The 25,848-nt window shown below is 44.2% G+C and overlaps 1 protein-coding gene across 2 annotated transcripts in view; it reads left to right on the top strand.

The window, feature by feature from the left end:
* Positions 1-1,444: 1,444 nt before the first annotated feature.
* Positions 1,445-25,848, top strand: part of MAP2K1 (mitogen-activated protein kinase kinase 1) — an 80,230-nt gene continuing 55,826 nt past the window's right edge. The window contains exon 1 of one of the 2 annotated variants that reach the window (XM_004758633.3): positions 1,445-2,007. In XM_004758633.3, coding sequence (XP_004758690.1) covers positions 1,928-2,007 — 80 coding nt within the window. In that variant the 5' untranslated portion in view covers positions 1,445-1,927. Of the gene's footprint in view, positions 2,008-13,936; positions 14,015-25,848 lie in introns of those variants that run through there. The other variant, XM_004758634.3, reaches the window with a different exon arrangement.

Below are 25,848 nucleotides of genomic sequence, written 5' to 3' on the forward strand. Positions count from 1 at the left end.
GTGTAAGTTTTTGTATGGATATACTTTTTTCATTTCTCTTGAGCATATAGTTAGGGGTAGAATTTCTGAGTCATACAGTAACTATATTTAACTGGAGGAATTGCCAGACTGTTTCCCAAATTGTCTGCACTACTGTACATTCCCATATTAATGTTAAAAATTTTTAAAATGTTTTTAATTAAGTTATATGGATTATAAAAAATTCAGACAGTACCAAGGACTACAAAATGAAGAGGAAACCTTATTCTCTTTATATACAGCAAACACCTGGGTGGCTGACACACTGCTCTGGACCAGCAGGTGCAGGTGCTTAGTTTGTTCTGCATACTTAATACCTTTAGGACTGAATAGAGGGGGGGAAGAGAGGGATTGAATATTTGTTTGTTTGTTTATGAGAGGGGAGAGAGACAGAGCAGGGGTGGGGCAAAGGGAGAGGGAGAGACTCTCAAGCAGGCTCTACTTCCAGAGTGGCAATGGATACTGGGGATCCCATGACCCCCGGCCACAAGATCATGACCCGAGCAAAAATCAAGGGTCTTATGCTTAACCAACTGAGCCACCCAGGCACCCCTGAATTTACATTAAAAAAAAAAATCTATGGTACCTCTTTTACTTTTTTAAGCTCTTTATTCATCTTATTTCTTTAAGTTTCATATAACTGGGATTATTGGTTTAAAGGTTGTTTTTTTGTTTTGTTTTGTTTTTTTAGAGGGGGGTTTTCAAGGCTTTAAAATATATTATCAATCTGCTCTCAAAAAAGGTTGCCCAGGGCGCCTGGGTGGCCAGTTGGTTAAGCACTGCCTTAGGCTCAGGTCATGATCCCAGGGTCCGGGAATCGAGTCTCACATTGGGCTCCCAGCTCCATGGGGAGTCTGCTTCTCCCTCTGACCTTCTCCCCACTCATGCTCTCGCTCTCTCTTCCTCAAATGAATAAATAAAATGTTTAAAAAAAAAAAAAGGTTGCCCAATTACAATCTCATCAGTAATCTCATCAGTACCCTCATCAGTAGATCAATAGTGTGTAATACAATTTCATATACATCTATTTGCTAGTTTGTTAGGCTCAAGGAGTGTTTTGACAAGTTTTCGAGTTCCTTAGGCTCCCTCTCTTCTAGAAATGAGAAGTCTTTCCTTACTCATTTTATTATTTCATCTCCTTCAACGTGATTCGGCCCGGGGAGGGCGCTCCGGTCACCGCAGAAGAGGAGACAGCCCGGCGTCCCGCCACGTGAAACCCACCTTAGCTCGGTGAATCAGGACGCACGACCTCCTTTCCTGGTGGGTCCACCTGAGTGCCGCGTGGCAGCAGAGGGCGCTGTGGAGCCAGCGCCGGACCCCGCCCCCAGGGCAGCACGCCGCGCCCCCGTGACGTATTTCCGCGTCATCTGCCGCCTAGGCGTACTCCCATTGGCTGTCGGCGAGGCAATAGGGGCGGAGCCGAGTGGGTGTGTGGAAAGCGCAGCAGCCCTGGTGGAGGGGCGAGGCTTTCCTCTTTCCCGCCCCTGCTCCGCTCTCCATTCCCTCCCTGGGACGGCTGCGCCGAGCGGCTGGAGCGCGGCGCCGGTGGCGGCGGTACTTTCCGCGCTGAAGCTGGAGCAGGGCTGTGGCGGTGTCGATCGAGCCTGAAGGACGGGTTGACTGAGGGAGAGAGGGAGGGAATCCCGGGCTGCCGAGCTGCGCCGGCGGGGAAGCCCTTCGATTCGCTGCGCGCCAAGGCGAGCCCCAGGCGAGAGGGTCGGGGGTCCCCAGAGACCGCCAGCGGCCCCTTGGCGTTGACTGGACCACGCGGGGCGCGCCTCCCGAAGGCAGCCCCGGGGCTCGCGACCCCTACTTGGCCCTGCGCGGCGGGCGTGGGGCAGCTCAGAGGGAGGAAGCAAGAGAGGGGCCGCCCTCCCCTCGGAGTTAGAAGCGCCTTCCCTGGTCCAGAATGCCCAAGAAGAAGCCGACGCCCATCCAGCTGAACCCGGCCCCCGACGGCTCCGCGGTTAACGGGACCAGCTCGGCGGAGTAAGTCTGGGGTGGGCGGCGAGCGCCGGTCCGGGCTGCAGAGGCCACTGCTGGGGTGTAGGAGCCCAGGCGGGTGTGCGCGGCGCGCCGGGCTCCTCTCGGGTTCGTCACGTACGTTTCAGGCTGGCAGGGGCGAGGAACTCCCGGCCGCCGAGGTATCGGTGACTAAGCACAGATTGTGCTCCTGACTCAGACCCGTCAGTGGACCCAGCGAGCCTCAATATTCCCCCTCTCCTGACCCTTGCAGTCATCCTTGGCCACTGGCCATTCACTTTCTCCCCCTGAAAGATAAAAACTGGTTCATCTCCCGTAACCCCACCCCCCCAACCCCGAGCTGTTTTCCCCAGATCGTCTGGGATCGTGGCCTGCGAAGGGGAGAAGGGAGCAAATGTCCTGGAAAAAATTGAGATCGCATCTGCGTCTTTTAGACCGGCTCGGGGTATGGAGAGTGGAGTTGGGACGAGCAAGCCGCGTCCTCACCTTTGTGCTTGACACCTGTGGGCCGGGAGTGCAGCCTCGTTGCCGCGGCTGGCTGGCTGGCTGGCAGGGGCGTGTGCGCACGGGTATCCCGGTGGCTTTTCTCTCGCCGACTTCGGGGCCTCCGGGTCCTTGGCCTTCTTCCTGGAAACTATCTTGTCTCCAAGGGAGCCGCTTTCCTCTTCTTCGTCTCACTCTTCATTCATTAACAAATCCCTCCTCACCAGTGACTCTCCTGGCTTTCCGTATTTTACCATGAGCCCTAAACTGACCTGAGACGTGAACACCCGTAGCCATGAAAACCAGCGCAAGGTGCTGCATCTCCGCAGCTTCCAGTGTGGCTCAGAAGCCGGCACTTTATCTCATTAAACAGGGAGGAGGGCGCTTTCGTGGGGTGTTTCCGAACTCCCACAACTCTTTTTGCGCCCTTAATAGGGAACAAGACTGTTAGGGAGAGAGATCCGGCCAGCTGGAGAATTAATCAGAAAAGATTTGGTTCGTAATCTTTATTTGCACACTGGAGATGTATGGAAGCTAGCTGATGAAATGAATGGAGTAGGCCTGAACTGTCTGCCCTTTGGTGATTTCTATAACCTTCCCTTCTCTCTTTAGATTTTAATAGCCTGGGGACCTGCTGGCTTGATGACTCTCTTCATCCCTGTAATGATCGCAAGGCCAGTGGAGGACCTGTGTTGTGAACTCAGTTTCCTCAGACCTGTTCCCAACAGATGCTCTTCAGTTACTGTCATGTCTCTTATGTGTGATATTGACTTGGACAGGTCAGATTCTATGCAGAATAGTTATTCAGGCTTACTGTACATAATTTTACCCCTTTAAAACAAATTGACATCCCCCCAGCACAGGGCAGGACAACTTTTGACCATAGTGCCTGGTTGAATGTTGTGGCCTGACCATCCTGCCCTTATTTGATTTGGAGGTAGGTACTTAGTGGAAGTACCTGTTGTCATCTCTAGTTAATTGTGGCGCCACACCTGTGTTCTTTGCAAATGGGAGGAATCTCATTAAAAAATACAGGGGCGCCTGGATGGTACAGTTAAGCGACCTACTCTTGGTTTCAGCTGGGGTCATGCGTGCTCTCGGGGTCCTAGTATCGGATCTGAGTTGAGATCAATGAAGAGTCTGCTTGGGGATTTTTCTCTCTCTCTGCTCCTCATGCTGCCTCTCTAAAATAAATAAATCTTTAAAAAAAGAAAAAATACAGGCAGAAAAAGAATACTCTGTAGTTGGTGGCAGAGAAGTTTGGTGGGACTGGGAGATTCTCAGCAGTGGTTAGGAGGTTGGTCTCTGGAATCAGGCTAAGTTTGAAGCCTGCCTCTTTTACTTTGTGGTTTTGTGATCTGGGACAAGTATCATTCTTATCTTAAAGATACAGCTTAGGTTTAGTTTTGTCATCTGTAAAAATGGAGCTAATGATAGAACCTACTTAGGGTAGTTTTGAAGGTTAAATGAGCTAATACGTAGTAAACTTCCCATAAATGTTAGCTTCTGGTGCCTTTGCCACTGGATGGATGTTGAGAAAGCTGAAGGAAACTAGAAGGTAATTTCCATTCGTGGTGGTGGATATGTGTGTTAAGGTGCCTTTGCTTCTGGATAAGCGAATCCCCACAATTGCTTAGTTTTTTGTGCCATCTGCATCTACCTCCATGACTCATTGCTGTGTTACAATAGGAGGCATCTTTGTGTAGGCTGCCTGAGACAAACAGGGACTGTTCCCCTACATTTCCTGGCACTAAAGGGAGGAAAGCTGTACACATATTCATCTTTCACCTTCGAGAGTGTTTCTCAAGTGAGGCTGCTGTACTCGTGATTTCTGTGATTAGACCAGGGCATGGTTTGAACATTATCATGTCATGTAAACTAGGAAGCAAAAAAAAAAAAAAAAATCCGTTGACATAAAGGATCTCTTGGTACTAACTTGGCAAGGTTGTTTCTCCTCTCTGGCTCCTTGGCACTTGGGATTTACCTCTAACTTAGCACTTAATGTATTCGGATGGAGCTGGGTGCATGGACCTGAAGTTTATGCAAGTTGCCAGGGTCCTTGAAAAAAAAGAGTGCAAAAGTACCTTTTTTGCAAATTTTTGCAAAAATGTCTGAGTGTACTGCATGGGTACTAAGCGTTAGTATGAAATAAATTGGAAATAAGATAATATCAGCCCCGTGTTTCAAATGTTTTCACGGTTCCATTGCAGTTAGAATGAAATCCAGACTCCTACTGGGCTGTGAGACCCAGAGATCTGCCCCCTGTGGCAGCACCCCCCATCTCTTTAACCACATTTCCTGCTGCTTCTTCCTTCCACCATTCTAGTTCTCTTTCACTTCCTCCTGGGGATGGTCTGTACCCCCTCCAGGCCCTTACACATGCTGTTCCCTTAGCCTAGAATGAATCATCCCTTCCTCTTCCCAATCTGGGAAGGAAGTAATCATCATCTCTACCTAAATGCCATTTCCTCTGAGGTGTTCACAGACCACCTTATCTCTAAGGGAGGTCACTTTCCCTGTCATCTGTTTTTTTTTTTGTTTTTTTGTTTTTTAAAGACAGGGCATTTACGAGTGCCTTTCTTTCTTTCTTTTTTTTAAAGTAGGTTCCACTTAAATTGGGCCCCCTTGTGGGGCCCAAATTCATGACTCTGTGATCAGGAGAGTTGCATGCTTCACATACTGAGCCAGCTACGACCCCATCACCTGATTTTTTTTTTTTTCATGACATTCATTCACTGTCTATAATTTTTTACTAGGATATCTTAAATATCTCTCTTTTTTGTACACCATAAACTGTAAGGTTAGTACTGCCTTTTTTTTTCTTTTTTTTTTTCAAAATTTCACTTATTTATTTGACGGAGAGATCACAAGTAGGCAGAGAGGCAGGCAGAGAGAGAGAGGGAAAGCAGGCTCCCTGCTGAGCAGAGAGCCGGGACTCTATCCCAGGACCCTGGGATCATGACCCTAGCCGAAGGCAGAGGTTTAACCTACCAAGCCACCCAGGCACCCTAGTACTGCCTTTTTCTGATTCAGTGTTCTGTAAGTAGTCCCTGGGACACAGTAGCTGGCATATAGTAAGTGCAAATATGCTTGAGTAAAACAGTGAGAGTCTTGAATTTCTAATATTTGCACAATGTGTTTAACACATCTTTTTGTACTTTTTCATTTATTTACCCCTTTGCTGTCATTTCCCTCTCCCCATTTCCTTTTCTTTCACAGGCTCTCACCCACTCTAGGGTATTTAATATTTGGTCTTACAGTTCCACCCATTTTTTGGTATGTATGTACCTTTGGGAGGTAGATGGTATTGTTTTGTGTGTTTCTGTGCAGAGAGTGCTGAATGCGATTGTGCTGTTACTCTGCCTTAAGAAGGGAGATCCTGCCATTTGTGACAACATGGATGAACCTGGAAGACATATTAAATGAAATAAGCCAGACAGAGATGAAAAAAAAAAATACTATGTGATCTCACTTACATGTGGAATCTAAAAAAAGGGGGAGAATAAGTCAAAACAGAGAGTAGATAGGTGGTTACCAGGGGTGGAGAGGTGGGGGTATTGGTCAGAGGGTACAAAGCTGTAGTTAATGTAGGATAAATAAGCCTAGGGATCTAATGTACAACATGGCGGCTATAGTTAATACCAGTGTATTAAATACTGGAGATTTGGTAACATAGTAGATTTCAGGTGCTCACATAAACCAAAAAATGTTAACTATGTAAGGAAATAAATAGTTTTGTTAATTAGCTTGACTATAGTAATTGTTTCTCTGTATGTGTATCAAAGCTCACGTTGTACGCCCTAAATATATTCAGATTTTATAAAAATTACTGTTGTGCTGTAAATACGCCTCAGTTGGGATAGATTAGGTTATACTGAGGTTACAAACAACCAGAAAATCAGTAGTTGAACACACTTGCAGGTCAGTGGGAGTCTCTGTTCATTGGATTCCATTAGGGATCTAGGCTTATGGAGGTACCATCTCTGAAATATGCTCATGTGAGAAGGGCATCTTGTGAATCACATTCTGGCTCCTAAAGTTTTTGTTGAGAAGTGACAGGTCGCTTTTGCTCCCATTTTATTGGCTGGAGCAAATCATATGGCTGTGCTGACCTTCAAAGGAGCAGGGGCTTCTTAGAAGGAGAACCAGGAATATTTAAACAGAAGCAATGACCACCCCGAGCTTTTCTTCCAGTTTGTCTTTACTTTTTTTTTTTAAACAAAATACCATGTTTCTGACCTATTCATGATGCTACATGATACTATTCATTATTTGTCTTGTTTGCAGAGCAGTCTTGGACATGTACCACATTTTACTTATTGTTCTATGTCAATTCCCCTAGAATGAGACAACTGTTTTCAGCCTTTTGCTGCATCAGACAGTACGGTCATGACCATCCTTGTGCATGGCTCCCTTTGGACCCTTGTGAGAGTTCCCTATGGGGTGTACTCAAATGGGATTGCTTGGGGTGTGTCTCCTACCATGTGTCTCCTACCTTGATGAGGCACTTGCTTTATCTCCTTGTTTCTGAAAGAACACTTTTTTGTTTAAGATTTTATTTATTTATTTATTTATTATTTATTTATTTTAAAAAAGTTTATTTATTTATTTGACAGAGAGACAGCAAGGAACACAAGCTGGGGGAGCGGGAGCGGGAGAGGGAGAAGCAGGCTTCCACTGAGCAGGGAGCCCAGTATGGGGCTCTATCCCAGAACCTGGGATGGTGACCTGAGCCAAAGGCTGTTGCCTAACGACTGAGCTGTCCAGGTGCCCCTAAGATTTTACTTTAAAGTGATCTCCACACCCAACATGGGGCTTGAACTCACAACCCTGATATCAAGAGTTGCATGCTGTACCAACTAAGCCAGTCAGGTGCCCCTTAAAGAGCACTTCTCATCTCCATGAGGAAAAGCTTGAGCCCTGAGAAGAAATCCCAGCATAGGGCATTTCCCAAAATGTCACTTTCTGGTTGACTTCAAGCAAATCCTTTGTACTTCCTGACTCTTTTGTTTCCTTATGTATTCAGTGGAAGGGGGGGCCTTACAGAATCTTGACCTTAATGGCCTATGGGGTCCCACCCTATCACCCTGCCCCCCTCACACACCTGCCATTCAGCCCCACTGTACACTGGTATCTGGTCCACGGTAGGTGGTGCACATTCCCATCTCAGAGCTCTTGCATTTGGCATTCCATCTACCTGGAAGCTCTTTAAAAAAACTTGCTTCCTCACGTCCTTCAGAACTCTGTCTGCAAAAATGTCTCTTCACGGAGGTCGTCCTTGTTCACTCTGTCTAGTCTGTAACACAGCACTTCCTGTCTCTGCCCCTTTGCTGTGCCCAGTCTTTCCTCAAGCACTTAACCACTAACTAACATGGCATGGTGTGTATTCCTCTGTGGTCCCTGCCCGGCTAATGTGGAAGCTTCACGAAGGTGGGGGCTTGGCTTTGCTCCTTGGCCAGTGAATAGAACAGTGTCTGCTCTTCAGTAGACACCTGCTGATGAAATGAAGCATTCCTACCCCGAATGAGTATTAGGAAGATTAAACAAGGTAACTCATGTAAAACTCATGTAAAAGAGCTTTGAAGGCCATGAAGTGGGGAAGAAACGGAGGGTGCGTTGCTTGGCCTTGGTGGCACCCATAGATTTTGGCTTTCGAACGGTTTCACCATAACCCTAAAACATGCAGACTGACTTCACAATTGCGCTCGGAGCATAGTTCCTAGCATCAGCACTTCCGCCAGGTTTGTCTGGGACGCACATCTGTTAGGATGTGAAGGCCCTTCAGGAAGGGGACAGCAAGGTTATGACAGGTTGATGTGCTTTTCGGGGGTCTCCGATGGCCTTTTTGGGTTGTGTACCATGATCACGAGGAGCCTTTCAAGTGGTTTTGACTCATTTTGTAGTTTTGAACTTGGATGTGTCTCCCTCTTTGTTGCTGCAGTAATGAATACTGGTGCTGTCATTTGAGAACAGCCGCAGGTGAATAGTCTGCGGTCTTGGGAGGAATGCCTGTGCTGTTGTCATAGCGGATACAGAAAGGGCACACAGATTCCTGCAGATGACTTCATCATGGCAAGGAGATGTGGGGGGTACTTGTTTGAACATAAACGCTTAGAACATTCTACTTTCATGAACTTGTTCGTCTTTGAAAGAAAGGGAGAGGATACGTCAGTAGAGTAGGCATTGGCCCTGTCTTCCCCATCTAGTTTGATTTTTCTCTCTCCCAGTTCACCTGTTGTGGTCCGCATTGACCCCTTTACTGTCTTCCCTTCACACCAGCAAATTGCTTCCTACCTCTGTCTGGTCTTGCTCACATGGTTTCTTTTGTCTGGAATGCCCTCTGCTTTTCTGTGTGATTGTATTTTTGTTTTATATTTGCCACCACACTTCAGCGTCTGTGAGGGCAGAGACCATGACTATCTTGTGTACTGATCTTTCTCCAGCATCTAGCAAGGTGCCTGGAATCAGTGAGTGCTGTCTGTCTTTCAAAACCTGGCATAAATTTCATCTCCACGTATACATCTAGGTAATCCTGTGATTAAATAGTGTTTTCTGAATAACTCCATGTTATTCTACGACTTGTCTTCAAGACTTAAACTGCTTCTTAATTGCTAATCTTGGCTCTATCATTGAACATTACTGAGCCTCAGTTTTCCTTATTAGGAAAGTAAGGATGATAATGTAACAAACCTGTGAAGAAGGCAGGCAGATAAGCATAATCTGAAATAATGTATATGAAAGCACTTTATCATTACTGGAATGCTCTTCAAGGGGGAAGTGTTGTTAGTGATGCCCCTTTGAATTCTTCCTTCTCAGAAAGCTGTTATCTTTTGCTCTTAATACCAAATTACAAATGTTGATAAAATCATGTTAATTTGGGCATTTTATATGCTGCCTGTCTTTTAAAATCTAAGCCAGATCTGCATCTAATCAAGCGTTGAGACCTAACTTCCTGTTTACAACAAATGCAGGGACAGAGGAACAAGTTAAATGACACCAGGAGGAAACCATCTGACAAATCCAGGACGTGGAACGTTCTCTATGACAACTGACTTAGTCTTTCTAGAAAGTCAGTGTCATGGGCAAAAGCAGGGGGAGTGGTGTGGTTCTAGAGTAACAGACTGGGGTGCCTGGGTGGCTCAGTGGTTTAAGCCGCTGCCTTCGGCTCAGGTCATGATCTCAGGGTGCTGGGATCGAGTCCCGCATCGGGCTCTCTGCTCAGCGGGGAGCCTGCTTCCCTCTGTCTCTCTCTGTCTGCCTCTCCATCTACTTGTGATTTCTCTCTGTCAAATAAATAAATAAATAAAATCTTAAAAAAAAAAAAATAGAGTAACAGACTGAAGACACATGCTAACCAAATGTAATGCATGAACCTCAGGTGGATGCTGAATCAAAAATGAAATAGTGACCAAATGTGTTCTTGGCACAATTTGGGAAATTTGAATAGAGAATTATTAATTTTTTAGCTGTTATGTATTATTATGTAGGAAAAAGTTCTTCATAGGTGATACATGAGACTCACTTTGAAATGGTTCAGGAAAAAATGCACATACACACATAGATAAAGCAAATGAAGCAAATTGTCTGCAGTTGTTTAGTTGGTTAGTTTATGAGTTTCCCTGTTTTATTCTTTCCATTTTTCTGTATGTTTGGAAAAATTCATAATAAATACTTGAGTTCCCAGAGAACAAAATTCATCCTGAGTCTTAAGCCCTTTTTATTTATTTTATTTTATTTTTTAAAAATTTATTTTATCTTTTTTAAAGATTTTTATTTATTTATCAGAGAGAGAGGGGGAGAGAGCGAGCACAGGCAGACAGAATGGCAGGCAGAGGGAGAAGCAGGCTCCCTGCTGAGCAAGGAGCCCAATGTGGGACTCGATCCCAGGACCTGAGCCGAAGGCAGCTGCTTAACCAACTGAGCCACCCAGGCGTCCCCCTTTTTAATGTTAACTCACATTTTCTCTTAACCCTTTTGTACTTCTGGTCTATGTTGTGTAATGAATATAACATTAAATAGTATCATTTTAAAATCATAATGCTTTCTTATTCACTAAGTGTGCCTTTTATGTCTTTTTTTTTTATTTTTATTTTTATTTTTTTTTATTTTTATTTTTTTTTTTTTTTAAAGATTTTATTTATTTATTTGTCAGAGAGAGAGTGAGTGAGAGCGAGCACAGGCAGACAGAGTGGAAGGCAGAGTCAGAGGGAGAAGCAGGCTCCCTGCGGAGCAAGGAGCCCGATGTGGGACTCGATCCCAGGACGCTGGGATCATGACCTGAGCCGAAGGCAGCTGCTTAACCAACTGAGCCACCCAGGCGCCCCGTCTTTTTTTTTTTTTAAAGATAATTAAAAAAAAATATTTTATTTATTTATTTTACAGACAGATCAGAAGGCGGCAGAGAGGCGGGCAGAGAGAGAGAGGAAGGGAAGCAGGCTCCCTGCCAAGCAGAGGGCCCGATTTGGGGCTCGATCCCAGGACCCTGGGATCATGACCTGAGCTGAAAGCAGAGGCTTTAACCCACTAAGTCACCCAGGCGCCCCCCCTTTTGTGTCTTTTTCCCTTAACTTGATTAGGGCCATACCTTTTTGGACCCCTGTGTTTATAACACTGCTGATACGGTTAATCATTTTTGGTAGATTGAACAAAACCAAAGTAGTGTTTGTGTAAATTTATTTTTAAGAATTTGTTTTATTTTTTTTAAGATTTTATTTATTTATTTGACAGAAATCACAAGTAGGCAGAGAGAGAGGAAGAGAAGCAGGCTCCCTGCTGAGCAGAGAGCCAGCTTGATCCTGGGACCCCAGAATCATGACCTGAGCCGAAGGCAGAGGCCTTAAGCCACTGAGGTGCCCCTATTTATTTTTTAAAAAGATTTATTTAGGGGGGCGCCTGGGTGGCTCAGTGGGTTAAGCTGCTGCCTTCAGCTCAGGTCATGATCTCAGGGTCCTGGGATCGAGTCCCGCATCGAGCTCTCTGCTCAGCAGGGAGCCTGCTTCCCTCTCTCTCTTTCTGCCTGCCTCTCCGACCACTTGTGATTTCTCTCTGTCAAATAAATAAATAAAATCTTAAAAAAAAAAAAAAAGATTTATTTAGGGGCAGATCCTGGGCTGTTCAGTCAGGTAAGCGTTTGCCTTCAGCTCATGTCCTGATCTCAGGGTTGTAGGATCCAGCTGCACATTAGGCTCCCTGCTCAGCAGAGAGTCTGTGTCTCCCTCTCTCTCTGACCCTCCTCCCCGCTTGCGCTCACTCGCGCGCTCGCTCGCTCGCTCTCTCTCTTGCACTCAAAAAAAAAAAAAAAAAAAAAAAAAAAAAAAAGATTTATTTATTTATTTTAGAGTGTGGGGAGCGGGAGGAAGGGAGTGTCTTAAGCATATTCCATGCTGGATGCAGAGCCTGTCGTGGGGCTGGATCCCACGGAGATCAAGACCCCAGCTGAAATCAGGAGCTATCAGATTCAAACTGATTGCAATACTCAGGGAGCCCAAAATTTCGTTTAAACAATGAAACTGGGGCACCTGGGTGGCTCATTTGGTTGAGCATCAGACTCTTGTTTTGGTTTAGTCATGATTTCAGTGTCCTGGGATTGGGCCCCATGTGGGGCTCAGTGCAGAGTCTGAGATTCTTTCCCTCTCCCTCTCCCACCCCTTCTGCTCCTCCCTCCCTTCAAATAAAGAAATAAAATCTAAAAAAAAAAAAAAAAAAAAAAAATCAAAAATAAACTGACAACCACAAAAAACCTCTTTGCTAGCTTTCCTCGGTATGAATTGGTTCTATTTCCACCATCTTCCCAGGAAGCACAGGTCAAGCAAATGGTGAATGTTTCTGACATGTGGAGAAAACAAACCCTGAGAACCCACAGGCTGGGCAGAAAATGAGGTTGAGCCCGAGAGGAAAGCTTAAAGTCCCAGTTTTGTTTCTGTTTTCTTCCAGAAGCTTCCATTTCTCAAAAATCATCTGTCTTACTGCTGCTTGATTGTTTTTACTTCGTGTCCGGTGTCCTCGTTCTGTTGCCCAAAAGCCTGTGAGATCTGTTTGGAGACTCCAGTACCTGTTTGCTGAGTTAACCCCTCCCAGGATGAATGGTGTTTTGTTTTAAAGCAGCAGGTGTTCTCTGGATTCTGGCGCGGCACAGCCTCAAAGAGCTGATCCTGCCTCTGATTTCTCAGTGTAGTTCCCAGGGGCATCCTGCTTTGATGTCAGCAAGGGAGTCAGATTAAGAAGAGGTTACAGCGTGTTAAGAAGAAGTGGAGAAGGGTAATGTGACCTCTTTCCCCCTCACCCCCTTCTTTGAATATTTGTTAACACCTTTTAAAGAAGGAAACTACAGACTTCAAACTTCCCAGTTTAACTTTTTTTTGGACATTCCATTATATATGTGGCTGTGATCAGTTGATGAAGTCTCCCTCTACTCTCCAGTCCCCCTCTCAACTTTTCATGGACATAATCCTCTTGGTTTCGTATATTTTTGGCTGAGTCTGGCTTTATAAATGATATTTTGTTGATGAGGTGGCTTCCAGATTTTGTTTTTTGAAGATTTTATTTATTTGAGAGAGAAGGTGCAGGGGGGTGGGGCGGGAGGAGCAGAGGGAGAGAGAATCTTAAGCAGATTCCCCACTGAGTGCAGAGCCTGATTTGGGGCTCCATCTTGAGACCCTGAGACCCTGAGATAATGACCTGAACTGAAACCAAGAGCTGGGCACTTAACCGACTGCGCCACCCAGGCACCCCCAGATTTTCATTATGTACTGATAGTCTGGCAAATGTTCTGAACCAATTTGTTTTGTTCTGCTTTTAAATTAATTCATACACCAAATCAGAGGCAGTGAACCATGTTGCCGCTGTTTGTTACGTATTAACAGAATATGTTCCAAAAAAAGATGGAAACAATTATATTTAACTGTTTCCTCAAGCTGCAGAAAGGTTTTTTTCCTTCTCCTTTTATTTTTTTAAAGCTCTGATTTTTTGATAGTTTGGTAGGTGGAAAGGGCTCCTTTGAAGGTCAATCTGCTTTACTTAAGGTGTTAGCCAGGCTGTGTTTTTGAAATGGGATTATTTTCTATATTTCACCAATTCGTTTGAACTAATATTTATTGAATGCTTGATGTAATTTGCTATGCTAGGAGCTGGGGGCAGTTGAGTAAGATTTTCTTTGTCTCTAGGGATTTTAAAACCTCATTAGCAGGACGGGGAGAGGTCGCAGGGGCTCAGGAAGGAAACAAACGGCTGCCGAGGAAGGAAAGTGCCCTGATGTATAAAGAAAGTACTGTCAGAGCTCAAGGAGAGGAGGAAGAAGGCACATCCAGTGGGGGAGATTAGGAAAGCCATCACGGAAGAGATGACATTTGAGCTGGGCCTTGAAGGATAGCTAGGATTTCCATGGGAATGGAGGGGGGCAGGGCATGGCAGGAAGAGAGCAGAGGATGAGTGGCTTCTCATAAGTGGGAAAGCCTGGGATGCCTGGAGGAGCTGGGAAGTAGTTGAGTGTGCTGGTGCATGGGTGCAGGTTGGAGGAGATGAAGCTAGAGAGGTAGGTGGGCTGGTTTTCTGATACCCGCTACATATTTCAAAAAAGTCACATGCAAACTTTTCTTCTCTGATGATTTTTCAAGAGGTATGTCTAAACAGTTTTTATGTGCTTTGTATTTATTTGTTCATTCATGTCTTTTGTTAATCTACCCAGTTACTTGTCTGGTGGTTTGTTGAAGTCCGTATGCTCTGTATTTTAAAGTTTTATCAATTATGTGGCTGCAACGTTGTCTCGGTGAGGTTTTCCTTTTATGTCGTGTTAAGAAAAACATTTTTTTTTTGTCTTTAAAAACATGTCTTTTGTATGAGATAGCCCTACCTTTCTTTAGTATTTAGACGTATCTCTTCACAACTTTGCTGGAGGATGTGGCTTCTTTGTCTTATAGCCATTTCTTTCTCGTATGGTTAATTCTGTCCCATCTGGAATTTATTAATGTGTTTGGTGTGAGGAATGGGTCTAGTTATTCTCCACAGTGTGTTCTAGTATCTTACAGGAATTTATTAAATATCTATCTATCTATTGTATTTTCAGGTTTACTTTTATTTGGTAGTGGTGGTATTTTGATGTATTTATAAAATTGCCTTTTAACACTTATGTAGTGTTGATACGGTTTTTTTTTCAGTTTGGTAGGGTTAATGAAAACTTAATTAAAAATTAAAAACTTATTTATTTATTTATTTGTCAGAGAGAGAGAGAGAGAGAGAACACAAGCAGGCAGAGCGGCAGGCAGAGGCTGAGAGAGAAGCAGGCTCCCCACAGAGCAAGGAGCCCGACGCGGGACTCGATCCCAGGATTCCGGGATCATGACCCGAGCCGAAGGCAGCGGCTTAACCAACTGAGCCACTCAGGCGTCCCTTTTTAAAAAATTTTTAAAAAAGATTATTTATTTGACAGAGATCACAAGTAGACAGAGAGGCAGGCAGAGGAGGTGGGGGAAGCAGGCCTCCCGTTGAGCAGATAGCCCGTCTCGGGGGTCGATTCCAGGACCCTGGGATCATGAACCAAGCCAAAGGCAGAGGCTTTAACCCAGACCCAGGCACCCCAAAGATTTTATTTTTTAGTAATCTCTAGACCCAACTTGGGGCTTGAACTCATGACTCTGAGATCAAGTGTGGCATGCTCTACCAACTGAGCCACCCAGGTGCCCCTAATGAAAACTTTAACAACTCTCATCGTGTACCTTTCCATTTATTAATGTCTCTTCTCTCTCTCCTATTATGGTGTTACAGTTTCTTCCGAGTAACTCTAGTGTGTTCTGAGTTAATATTTCAAGGCTTAACATTTTGATGTCATTTTTTTCTTAATGTCATTGTGACTGAACATTTTTCAATTTGTATTTTCTTTTCTTTTAAAAAAATTTTTTTTTAAACATTTTATTTATTTATTTGACAGACAGAGATCACAAGTAGGCAGAGAGGCAGGCAGAGAGAGAGGAGGAAGCAGGCTCTCCACGAAGCAGAGAGCCCGATGCGGGGCTCAATCCCAGGACTCTGGGATCATGACCTGAGCCGAAGGCAGAGGCCTTAACCCACTGAGCCACCCAGGCGCCCTGTAATTTGTATTTTCTATCTTGACCATGATTTGATTTGTATGAATTGTTTATGTCCTGCAGCTTTGTTAAATTCAGTCATAGCTACTAATTTTTTTGGTTGACTGTATATGCATTTGTATCTAGATTTACTGGTATCCTTTTTAAAACATAACTTATTTTTTCCTCTGAACATCTTTATATTTTATAACCATCTTGCTTTGCTCTCAGTAGCAGTTCTTGTGTCCCAGGGGAACATTATTAAGTATAATGATGCTTCCCAAGGACCTTCTGGGCAAGGAACATTTCTGCTTTTTCCAAAGAGCCATGAAAATAGGAAGCAGCTGCCTAGCTTCATAGAAGCAGAGCCTGTTTGGGCGGGATGGGACCTTACAGATCCTTTAGCCCCCCTGTCTGCTTTTGCAAGATGAAACCAGACCCAGAGAGCAGAAAGAACTTGCTGGGAGCTCACACAGCTGGAATGGAGGAGTTGGTTTTCAGACTTTGATTTTCCTATGGTGTATATATTACATGCTTTCATTTGGGATACTTGGTTGGAAGATGTTCTAACCAGGTCTGCCCACCACTAAATTTGGTAACTGTATCCGGTATTATCAAAAAAAAATTTAAAACTAATAATTGGATTTTTTTCAAGAAATCATCAAAAAATTTTCAAGTAATAATCTGAAGCTCTTGAGAAGGCAACCCTCTGTGTCACCATTCTCTTAGGTGTTTGAGTGAAAAGGGGATAAGGAAATGAGGGGAGGAAAGGGTATTTTAGTCCAGGATCCTTAGTAGGAGGGCCTATTTTTAAGCTTCATAATGTCAGTTTTAAAAGCAGTGGTTTTCAAAATAACCACAGACAAAAGTCCCCTTGAAATGAATGCCGTTCTGGAATTGACCTATTTTGAGTTTAACTGTTCCCAAGAAAGGTTCACAATCTTGAATGCTCTTACGTGCATTTACTTTTCAGACAAAGTAGAACAGTAAGTTGAGAGAATGATGTGCATGGGTTCCAGATTCAGGTTAAATCTAGGAATATGGGAGGTTGTAAGCAGACATGACTGGCCAATCATATTGTTGTACTTACAGGCTTGTCTGGATCCAGGATAATTATAGTCCCTTCTTTATTAAGTTGTAAGTTACATTTCCAAGTTAGTTTAAAAAAATTAGACCTTCACCACATTTGAGAGTCTAGAGTCAAAGTTATTTGCCCAATTTGATTTCATACCATCCTTCAGAAAACGGTCCTTCCAGAATGGCCTGTCGGGGGAGGCCTCAGAGGTTAGCAAGAATTCCAAGCCAACTGTAAACCTTTTGTCTGATGGTTTACTGGAACCCAGACTGCAATCCTACCAAAATGCCAGCCTGTATTTCATCTTCTTCCTCCCATCCCCCAACAGGAAGAAGGCAGCAGCTTAACATTCCAATAATTATTATTAGAAAATTAATCCTGCTTTTAGGCATTCATTTAGGTCCAGTATAAAACTTGGTCATTGGTGCCGTGGAAAGGTTCCATTCACTAGAGGACAGGCCAGTGGAACACTTGGACCAGGCTTTTAACACATACTAATTTAAGTAGAGACTGGGGTGCCTGACTGGCTCAGTCAGTAGAGCATTCGACCTCTCTCGAGGTTGTAGGTTTGAGCCCCATGTTGGGTATAGAAATTACTTAAAAATAAATATATATTTTTAAGATACTATTTATTTTTCAGAGAGAGAGAGAGCACAAGCAAGGGGAGTAGCAGGCAGAGCAGGCAGACGGAGAAGCAGGTTTTCTGCTGAGCAGGGAGCCCGATGTAGGACTCCATCCCAGGACTCTGGGATCATGACCTGAGCCAAAGGCAGATGCTTAACCAACTGAGCCACCCAGGCATCCCAAAAATAAAAGCTTAAAAATTTTTTTTTTTTAAGATAGGGACTGTAACATTTTTAAAAATTTTATTGGAACACTCCCTTCTAAAACATAGTCTCTTTTGCCTTGTTTTATTTTGGTAACTAAACTAATGCTGGGTTAGCCATAAATGTAGTTTGTTGCTTTTCTATTTCTGAGTATTCTGAATCACTGAGCAATTACAAAATGAAAGGTTATCCTAAAGCGTTTCCAAAGAAAGAAACCGTCAAATATTAGGGGAAGTCAAGGGGAGAGTTAAGGAGGGAAGTACCAGAACCACCAACAGGTGTTGGTTGCATTGAAAAAAGTGTCAGCTTAGTATACAATCATGGGGAAGAGTTTTGTGAATTCCTGAATGCTGGTGTGAGGTGGAGGGGCCCCAGAGTAAGCGGAAGTCAGCAGTTCCGGAGGCGCAGAGGACTTGGCTTGCTGGCTCGCCCACAGCTGAGGACCTGAATCAATTCCTAAGCAAGTGGCATTCTGGAAAGACAAGGGCTGCATCTGTCGGAGCACAGCTGTTAATCTGCGGGGTAATAATTAAGAACAGGTCGAGATAGGAAGGAACAATAGGATGAAGTCGAAAGACGTGAAACTTGTATCCTTGAAGGACACCATAACTCGAAAAAGAACTAACATTTATTGAGAGCCTGTTTCCTATCTACATGCATTATCTTGAATTTGCATTAAAATTCTGCAAGAAAGGTCCTAATATTCTGTTGTACAAATAAGGAAAATGAAGTTCAGGGGAGTTAAGTAATTTACGAAGTTCGCACATTTAGAAGGTCGCGGGACTCAGTTTAGAAGCCAGGTCTGGCCTACTCGAACATCCATGTTTCTCCCACACAGCTGTCCAAAGATCATGTAAAATGATAGAGGTCTTTAAAAAACCAGTTTTTTTTTTTTTTTTTTTTTTTCAAAGTAAACCCTATGCCTAGTGTGGGGCTTGAACTGACAACCCTGAGATCAGGAGTTACATACTCTACTGACTGGGCCAGCCAGGCACCTTTCTAGAGGTCTTTTTAGAGTTGTACTTGCCAAAACTGGAGCCACTAGCCATATGTAGCTATTGAAATTTCAATGTATTAAAATTCAGTGAAGTTTAAAAATAAAAATCAGTTTCTAAGTTGCCCAAGCCACACTTGAAGGGACTGGGGCGGCATGTGACTAGTGGCTACTGCATTGGAGATCATAGATTAGAACCCACTGTTGGCAGAAAACTAGTGCCTAGTGGTCATCCAATTTTACCCTTTTATTTATTTTTGCCTCTTATTTTGTGAAGGAGAAAATGAGGGACAAAGAAAGGAGGTAATGTGTTCAGTGTCCTTTGTCTGATTAATCTGGGCCTTTGGGCTGATTGCCTGGTGGCTTTCCTATGGTCCACACTCTCCTTTTAAAACAGTTAACAGGCCAGAGGTGTGCAAGAGGAGTGACTGCTCTACTGTCCCCAGCCTTGCCTGGCCTTCAAACTAGAGTCTTTCTCCCAGAGTGCAGCCCCTTGTTTTCCCAAGTTCAAAGGGCATATCCGGATTAGATGCCTCTAGGAAAATGAGAGAGGTTTGTTGGAAAGGAATTCCATAGTAAATGTCTGAAACAGCACTTTGATTCCCCCTGTTCGTGCTCTGCCTTCCTACCAAGCACTTTGTAGCTGAACTTGCAGCTGCTTGCCATTTGTCTTCCAATCAAGGCCAACTTCAAAATGGTTCAGATGACAGAGGTATGTATACTTTGAATAGAAGCAGCTGCTTGTTGTTTGCTGTGATTTGAATGGCTTTTATGTGAGGGTCAAATAGATTCAGATTATGACTAAAATTACAACAGTAGGTTTCATACTTCTGTGTTAAGAATATTCAGGGGCACCTGGGTGGCTCAGTCGTTAAGCGTCTCTTGTCAGCTTGGGTCATGATCCCAGGGTCCTGGGATGGAGTCCTGCATCGAGCTCCCTGCTCAGTGGGAAGCCTGCTTCTCCCTCTACCCCTGCTTGTGTTCCTGCTCTTGCTGTCTCCCTTTCTCTCTCAAATAAATATAATCTGTAAAATAAAAAAGAAGATTGAGATGTATTAACATTCATTTAACTGATACTTACTACGTATTTTATTACGTACCTGGTATAGACCAGCTACTGGGCTGAGAAGTGGATGAAATGGACTTTCGCTGAAGATGGAAAAGATGTCAGTGTTCTGGGCGAGTCTAATGCACTTTAAAAACTTGCCTGAATTTTATCATCAGCATTTGCCATCCGTCTATTTAGTCCTGAAATGCAGTGAAAGCTCCAGCTTGGATCATTGCTTTGAAGTAAAGTGAAGAATCATGTGCAAATGTCCTTTTAGTAGATGCTATTAAAGCCATTTAAATTATACACGCCAGTGTCTAAATGACAGTCTAAAGTGTATGTGTGTGTGTGGAGTCGGGGGATGGGCACGTGGGAACAATAAGGAGGCATTGTACTGTGGTAATATTTTTAGGAAACCTTAAATGTAATACTTGATTTCAGTATATCACACTCATTGGTTGGTTTAGAAAGTTGTCTTTTAGAAACAAAGTTTGGGTTTTTTACCTAAAGAAATGTTAAAGTCACATGCTTGAGTATGGACAGAAATAAAAAACAAGTTGAAGTGATGGTAAGATATTCCAGTGCCTGTCTTTTCGGAGAGTAGGAAGGCAGAGGTGGACAGGACATTAAAGATGGTGGCCACAGCATCAGAGTATCAGAGAGTCCTGATGTCCAGTCTTTCTCTAACTGCCTGAGGTGTGTGGTAGTGGTGGTGTTGGGGGGAGTGTGTGGGCAGAGCACCCAGCCGACTCCTTGTCTAGTTTTTATAGAGTATGGTCTTATTTCTAGAAGGTTGGGAATGAGCTTATGAGAGTTTTGGATTGAAGAGGCCCCAAAGGCAGGGCGGTCCGAGGAGCACATATTAGTCCCTTCTTGGAGTTATGGATGCTAGCTGTGCAGCAACGAGCCTAGCTTCCCAGTCAGGTTTTAAATAACTGTTTGTACCTCTCCAGGTGTTTCATTTGAGTCCAGAAATTAACCTCTTTTCCAGAGGGCTCTGCAAGTCTGCAGGCTTGAGAATTGTCAGGCTGCAGTACTCTTGAATAACTGTGCCTTGTGTGGAGGGAGAGTGAGAGCTCAGCTCCTTCCCTGGGAGAGCTGTTAACTTGCCATATGACCACCCTGTGCCTGCTTCTCTTCAAAGTGGGCTGATGGGAATGGCTTCCTACCTTTCAGGGTTTATATAATGAGTCCACATGACCATACAGGTCACCAGTGAGCACATTTCCAAGTTCACAGTAGGTATCAAGTGGATTAAATTTTATTATCAGCAGAAATCTTGGAGGTCTCTCCTGGCCATCCTCTTTTTTGGCAGATGAAGAATCCAGGACTGCAAAGAAGGGTTAAGGGAAGTTGGGCTTCTTACACGGTAGGTTTTACTGTGAAGGCGACTTTAGAGTAAGCATGGCCTGGAGACAATGTGACATGGGGAAAAGGCTTTGGAACCTGCAGGTGTCACTTTGAATCCTGACCCTGCCTCTTACTCTCTTGAGTGATCTTGTGAAGTTCTTTTGCATCCTTGAGTCTGTTTGCATATCTGTAAAATGGGCATAATGACACATACCCAGCAGAAAGGACTTGTAGACACTTCATGTGTGTAAACTGGTTTTTATGATTATTAGGACTGATGATAAGGGCCAGGACTAGATTCCCTGGCAGGGTGCCTTGTTCTCCATCAGGTGAGAAGGAGAATTCTCACCTCCCAAAGCCCTTCCAGTGATGGGGCTCTTCAGCTGTTCTTTATCCGTACAGGCAGAATAGAGACAATGCTGGGCATACTTGCAATTTGGAGAGAGGAAGCAAAAGAATTATTTTCAGTGAAACGGGAGGCTGCAGAAGGTGCCCAGGAAAAAACTGCCACACAGTACATCCCAGCACAGACTTCTAGCATCTCCGGGACCACCATCTGCCTGACAAGAAGCAGCTGTGCTTTCTTCTCCGAGAGTTTAAAGAGGATTTCCTGGGCCCCCTGCGCGCGCTCCTCTGTGTTGTGTGTGTGTAGGAATAGGGAGGGGTAGACACTGACAGAAAGGGAAGATAATACTCCTGTGCTTCAAGCCAGATGTTGGGGCTTCTGCTCTAGGTGGCTCTTGAGTTCTACTTTTTCAGAGTTCATCCAGATGGCTTCCCCAGTGCATCCAGGGCTCTGCTCAGACTGCCTCCTAGGGATTCCCTTCTCTACCTTTCAGTCCATGTTGCAATCTTAATTTTGTGTCAAAACTCAGTTTGTAGGTCACCTTTCATCTTATTTTTAAAAAAGATTTATTTACTTATTGTAGAGAGCGAGCACGAGTTGGGGGAGGGACAGAGGGAGAGTACCTTCAAGTAGACTCCCTGCTGAGCCTGGTGCTGAGCCTGGTGCGGGGCTCGATCCCACAATCCATGAGATCATGACCTGAGCCATCCAGGTGTGCCCATAGGTCACCTTTTGTGAAAATCTGTCACAGACCTGTCCTCCCCCTGACTCCAGGCAGTGGTCATTTTTCCACCCTCCAGGGTGCTCTATACACATCCCATCACTCTATAGTTGTGTGTGGAACTTCTGTCCAGTTGGACTGAAAGTAGGGAACCCTGGGACTCGGTCTTATTCATCTTCATTTCCAGTGCATGGCATGCTACCTGCTGTCTGGTTTGGTGAATTTTTGCCAAGCGACTAAGTCCTGACACTCATTTTGATTTGACTTAATTTGATTATTTTCAGTTTAATATTTTGGCACAAGAAGGTCACAGTGTTGGTAGTAATCATAGCATTTGTTCTATGAGGCTTTGTATAATCTTCATTTTCTTTTTTTTAAGTTATCTCTCTGTCCAACGCTCAAACTCATGACCCCAAGATCAAGTGTCCCATGCTCTACCAACTAAGCCAGCCAGGTGCCCCACTCCTCATCGTTTTTAATCCCTTTGTTTCCTCATTCAGCCACATGAGGCATGTGGATTGTGTGTTACCTTTACTCAACAGATAGGAAACTGATTCTGGTTAAGGGTATTGTCTATTTCATACCAGCAGCAAAGAGTGCGTATAGTCCTCTATACTGCCTTTTCAGCCAACAGTCCCTTCCTTGCCCAGAGGGGAGGCATTTGGGGAGCATATACTCATGGTGACATCTTTCCTATTCTCTGATGTTCCCTCACCCCGCTGCTTGGCGCAGAGGGCAGGCTCAGGGAATGTTTGGAGCCGGATGCATCAGTGAGCCTCTTTTGCCTGCTGGGCTGAACACTTATCCCCAGCAAATGTTGGGCTTCTTGATGGATATGTGACACTGGTGGCTGAATATACATGGCACCTGTGGCTTTTCACACTCTCCCCCCACGCCTCTCCAGGGACTGGGATAGGACAGATGGTCATGGACACAGGATTCTCAGCTCTGCATCTTCTCTGCAAATCACATTTGGGGAAAAGTGAAGTTTGTGCAGTAATGCAATTTCGGTAACACGGTTTCATACTGCCGGTGAGTTGTTTAACACTCTCCGGATAAATCACACTTCAGCAGAACTCATCTGGGAACATAGTTTAATTTCACTATGGGTGGCTGTGATTCCCACCCACCAGCCCTCCCACCCCCCTAATAAATCTAGGCTGATAAGGTGAATGCAGCTCTAAGCCAGCCTATTTCTGGACCCAGGATAGCATTACATTGTATTAATCATCCTTTTCACCACCAACACCTTTCATTCTTTCTCCCCCGAGGATCACTGCTTGTCTGTCCTTAAATGTTAACAGATGGAGAAGGTCTTTATAGTCGTCCTCCTGCATGTGTGATGAAGGGATTGAGGCCCAGAGAGGCCAGGCGGCTCGTGGCTACTGAGCCACAGCCTGAATGGAGATCTAGGACCCCTGACTTTTCTCTAGTGCTGGGATCCTGTTTTCAACCCGCCCTACCACCCACCCTTTGATTCTGTTTTACCTCTGGGGGAGAGTCTCTGTGTTCTGTTTAGAGTGAATAAAGGGGACCTCTTTACTGTTAAATGCCCCCAGCACAGAGTGTATTTATTTCTTCTTAACCCTTAACAGCATCTTTTGACATGTCTTTGGTAAGGGTTATGAAAGTCTTGATGATTTCTGTATGGTCACCTGTATCCTAGGGGTAACCTGGTTCAGGTTGGACTGATAGGAGTTAGCTTTTAGGAAAAAAAAAGAAAGGAATGATAAGAGTATGTGGAGAGAGAGAGAAAAATAATATTGTTAAATTCTCTCTTAACAGTATATGTTGGCTCTTCGACTCTAAAAATCACGATATATTGACGTTTCAAATACAGCAAATAAGACATATAGCCCAAGAACTGCTGAAGATTTTTAAAACGTACAAAAGGTCCAAGCCTGGAGCTTGAAAAATACTTCTCATTTCTCATAGAAGCTTCATTGTTCTATGTTCTCCTGTTACTGGAGTTGGGGCGAGCTGGAAAGGGTCAGCAACTGGTGTGCCATTGACTGCTCTCTGGTCCTCCCCTGTAGTCTTTGTCTAAGTGGAAACCTTTTGAGAGGGACACACATGCCTGGCCAGCCAGTGGGGCCCAGTCGACCTGCATGGGGGTGATGTGTGTAGCAGGAAGCCAGTTGTGATACAGATACAGCAGAAGATGATTTTCCTTTGTACAGGATCTTACATGTAGAGGTAGTTAGTGTTTATTGATTTAAAAAAATGTATCTTTTTCTTCTTGACTACAAAGATCTCAAGGCTCCTTAAGGGGAAAAGAGGAGCTTTATTATGCCCTGCTCCTCTTCTAATTCTGTGACCAGCTTCCCCACAGTTACAGATTCTGTTCTGGAACTTAGTGGGCGCTCTTGCTTTGTGTTGGAGGAGTGATCCTTAGAGGCAGACTGCCGAGGCTGGAGCCCTCCACCCCTGAACAGCACTGTCAGTTGGACTTCCGGAGGTCTGGCATCCCTTGCTTCCTCGTTAGTTAAGTGTGGGGGAGGTAATAATACCTAACTTACACTGTTGTTTTGTGGGATAAGTGTAAAGTTGTGAGCATAACATCTAAATCATAGTAGGCACTCAATAAAATGTTACCCATGACTTTGTACATTTCCTTTGGGATTTCTCTGTCAAGTTTATTGCCACTGTTAGTAAGTCTACCCCCTCCTTTAAGGTTGAAGTCCAGTATTATCCTGTCCATGAAACTGCCTGGTCTCCCTTAAAAAACTTCTGGTGGAACTGTCCATGAACTACTTGGGAGTGTGTGTGTGCTTATGTGATTTTCATGTATATCTGTTGTTTCATTATCTTCATTGTGAGCTTTTGGAGACTAATAGCTTTGTTTTGATGCCCTATCTGTAGTCCAGGTCTGGTGTGTAGTGAGTGGTCTGTAAATGTGGAATGAATGAATGTTGCTTTTAGCTTACAGAGCTTGTGTGGGATAGGGGATTTGCTTCATTGGGTTTTCCCTGATATCAAGTACAATGTTATGTGCATTAAGTTTCTTATAGCTGTTTTTGAATCCTTTCTCTCTCTTTTTTTTTAAGAAATATTTTTATTATTTTAGAGAGAAAGTAAGCAGGCACACACGTGTGGGTGGGGCAAGGGGCAAAAGGAGAGAGAGAGAGAGAGACTCCTCAAGCTGATTCCGCAATGCGGGCAGAGCCTGATGTAGGGCTTGGTCCCAGGACCCTGAGATCATGACTTTGACCGAAATCAAGAGTCAGTTGCTTTCTTCTTTTTGTCCTTTTTGACTGATTAAGCAAAGCTGGACCAATTGGAGCCCCCCCAGGTGGGACCAAGGGATGTGGCTCCTGCTGGACTCTGCTGTAGGTCAAATATTTACATTTAGTGCACAGCATGAAGGAAGTTGGGAGTATTATATGATCGTATGGATTCTAGTTACTGGACTGTAAATGACTGTGGTGGGTGAGGATGTCCTAAATATATTAGTGGCTTGGGGGCCTGAAGGAGTTAAAGCTCCTCTCAGAATAGCCCAAGCAGCTCCTAGGAAGTAGCTTCTGAGGCAGGATGTGGCAAACCAGTGTGTAAATGAGCGCGTTCTCCTTTGGAAGAAAAGGAAGTGGGTGGGGAGAAGTGAAGAGGAAGAGCTCGGTGGACAAATCTTTTTATCTGCTACTGTAAGAACAAGCTTCTCTTTTGAATGCCAGCCAGAGCCTGTAGAATTTTAACCCCAGGCGACCAAGGCCCAAAGAATGCTGAATGATGATGGTCTTGCAGTTTTCTGGTTTTTCTCCACAATACCTCAAATTTAATACACAGTGGAGTGTTGTTTTAGTAGATTTTGTTTTCTAATCTTGACCATCGGTTATTTAATGCTGTTTGAGGATTCACAGTTAATGTGAAATGTCATCACAGTCACAGTCTTCTAATTCTAACCAAGAATCATTTTATTTATCGGCTTTTATTTTTAAGTGATCTCTA

Source organism: Mustela putorius, unplaced genomic scaffold, assembly GCF_011764305.1.
Source record: "Mustela putorius furo isolate JIRA1106 unplaced genomic scaffold, ASM1176430v1.1 tig00003896_pilon_pilon_pilon, whole genome shotgun sequence".
NCBI classification, from domain to species: Eukaryota; Metazoa; Chordata; class Mammalia; order Carnivora; family Mustelidae; genus Mustela; species Mustela putorius.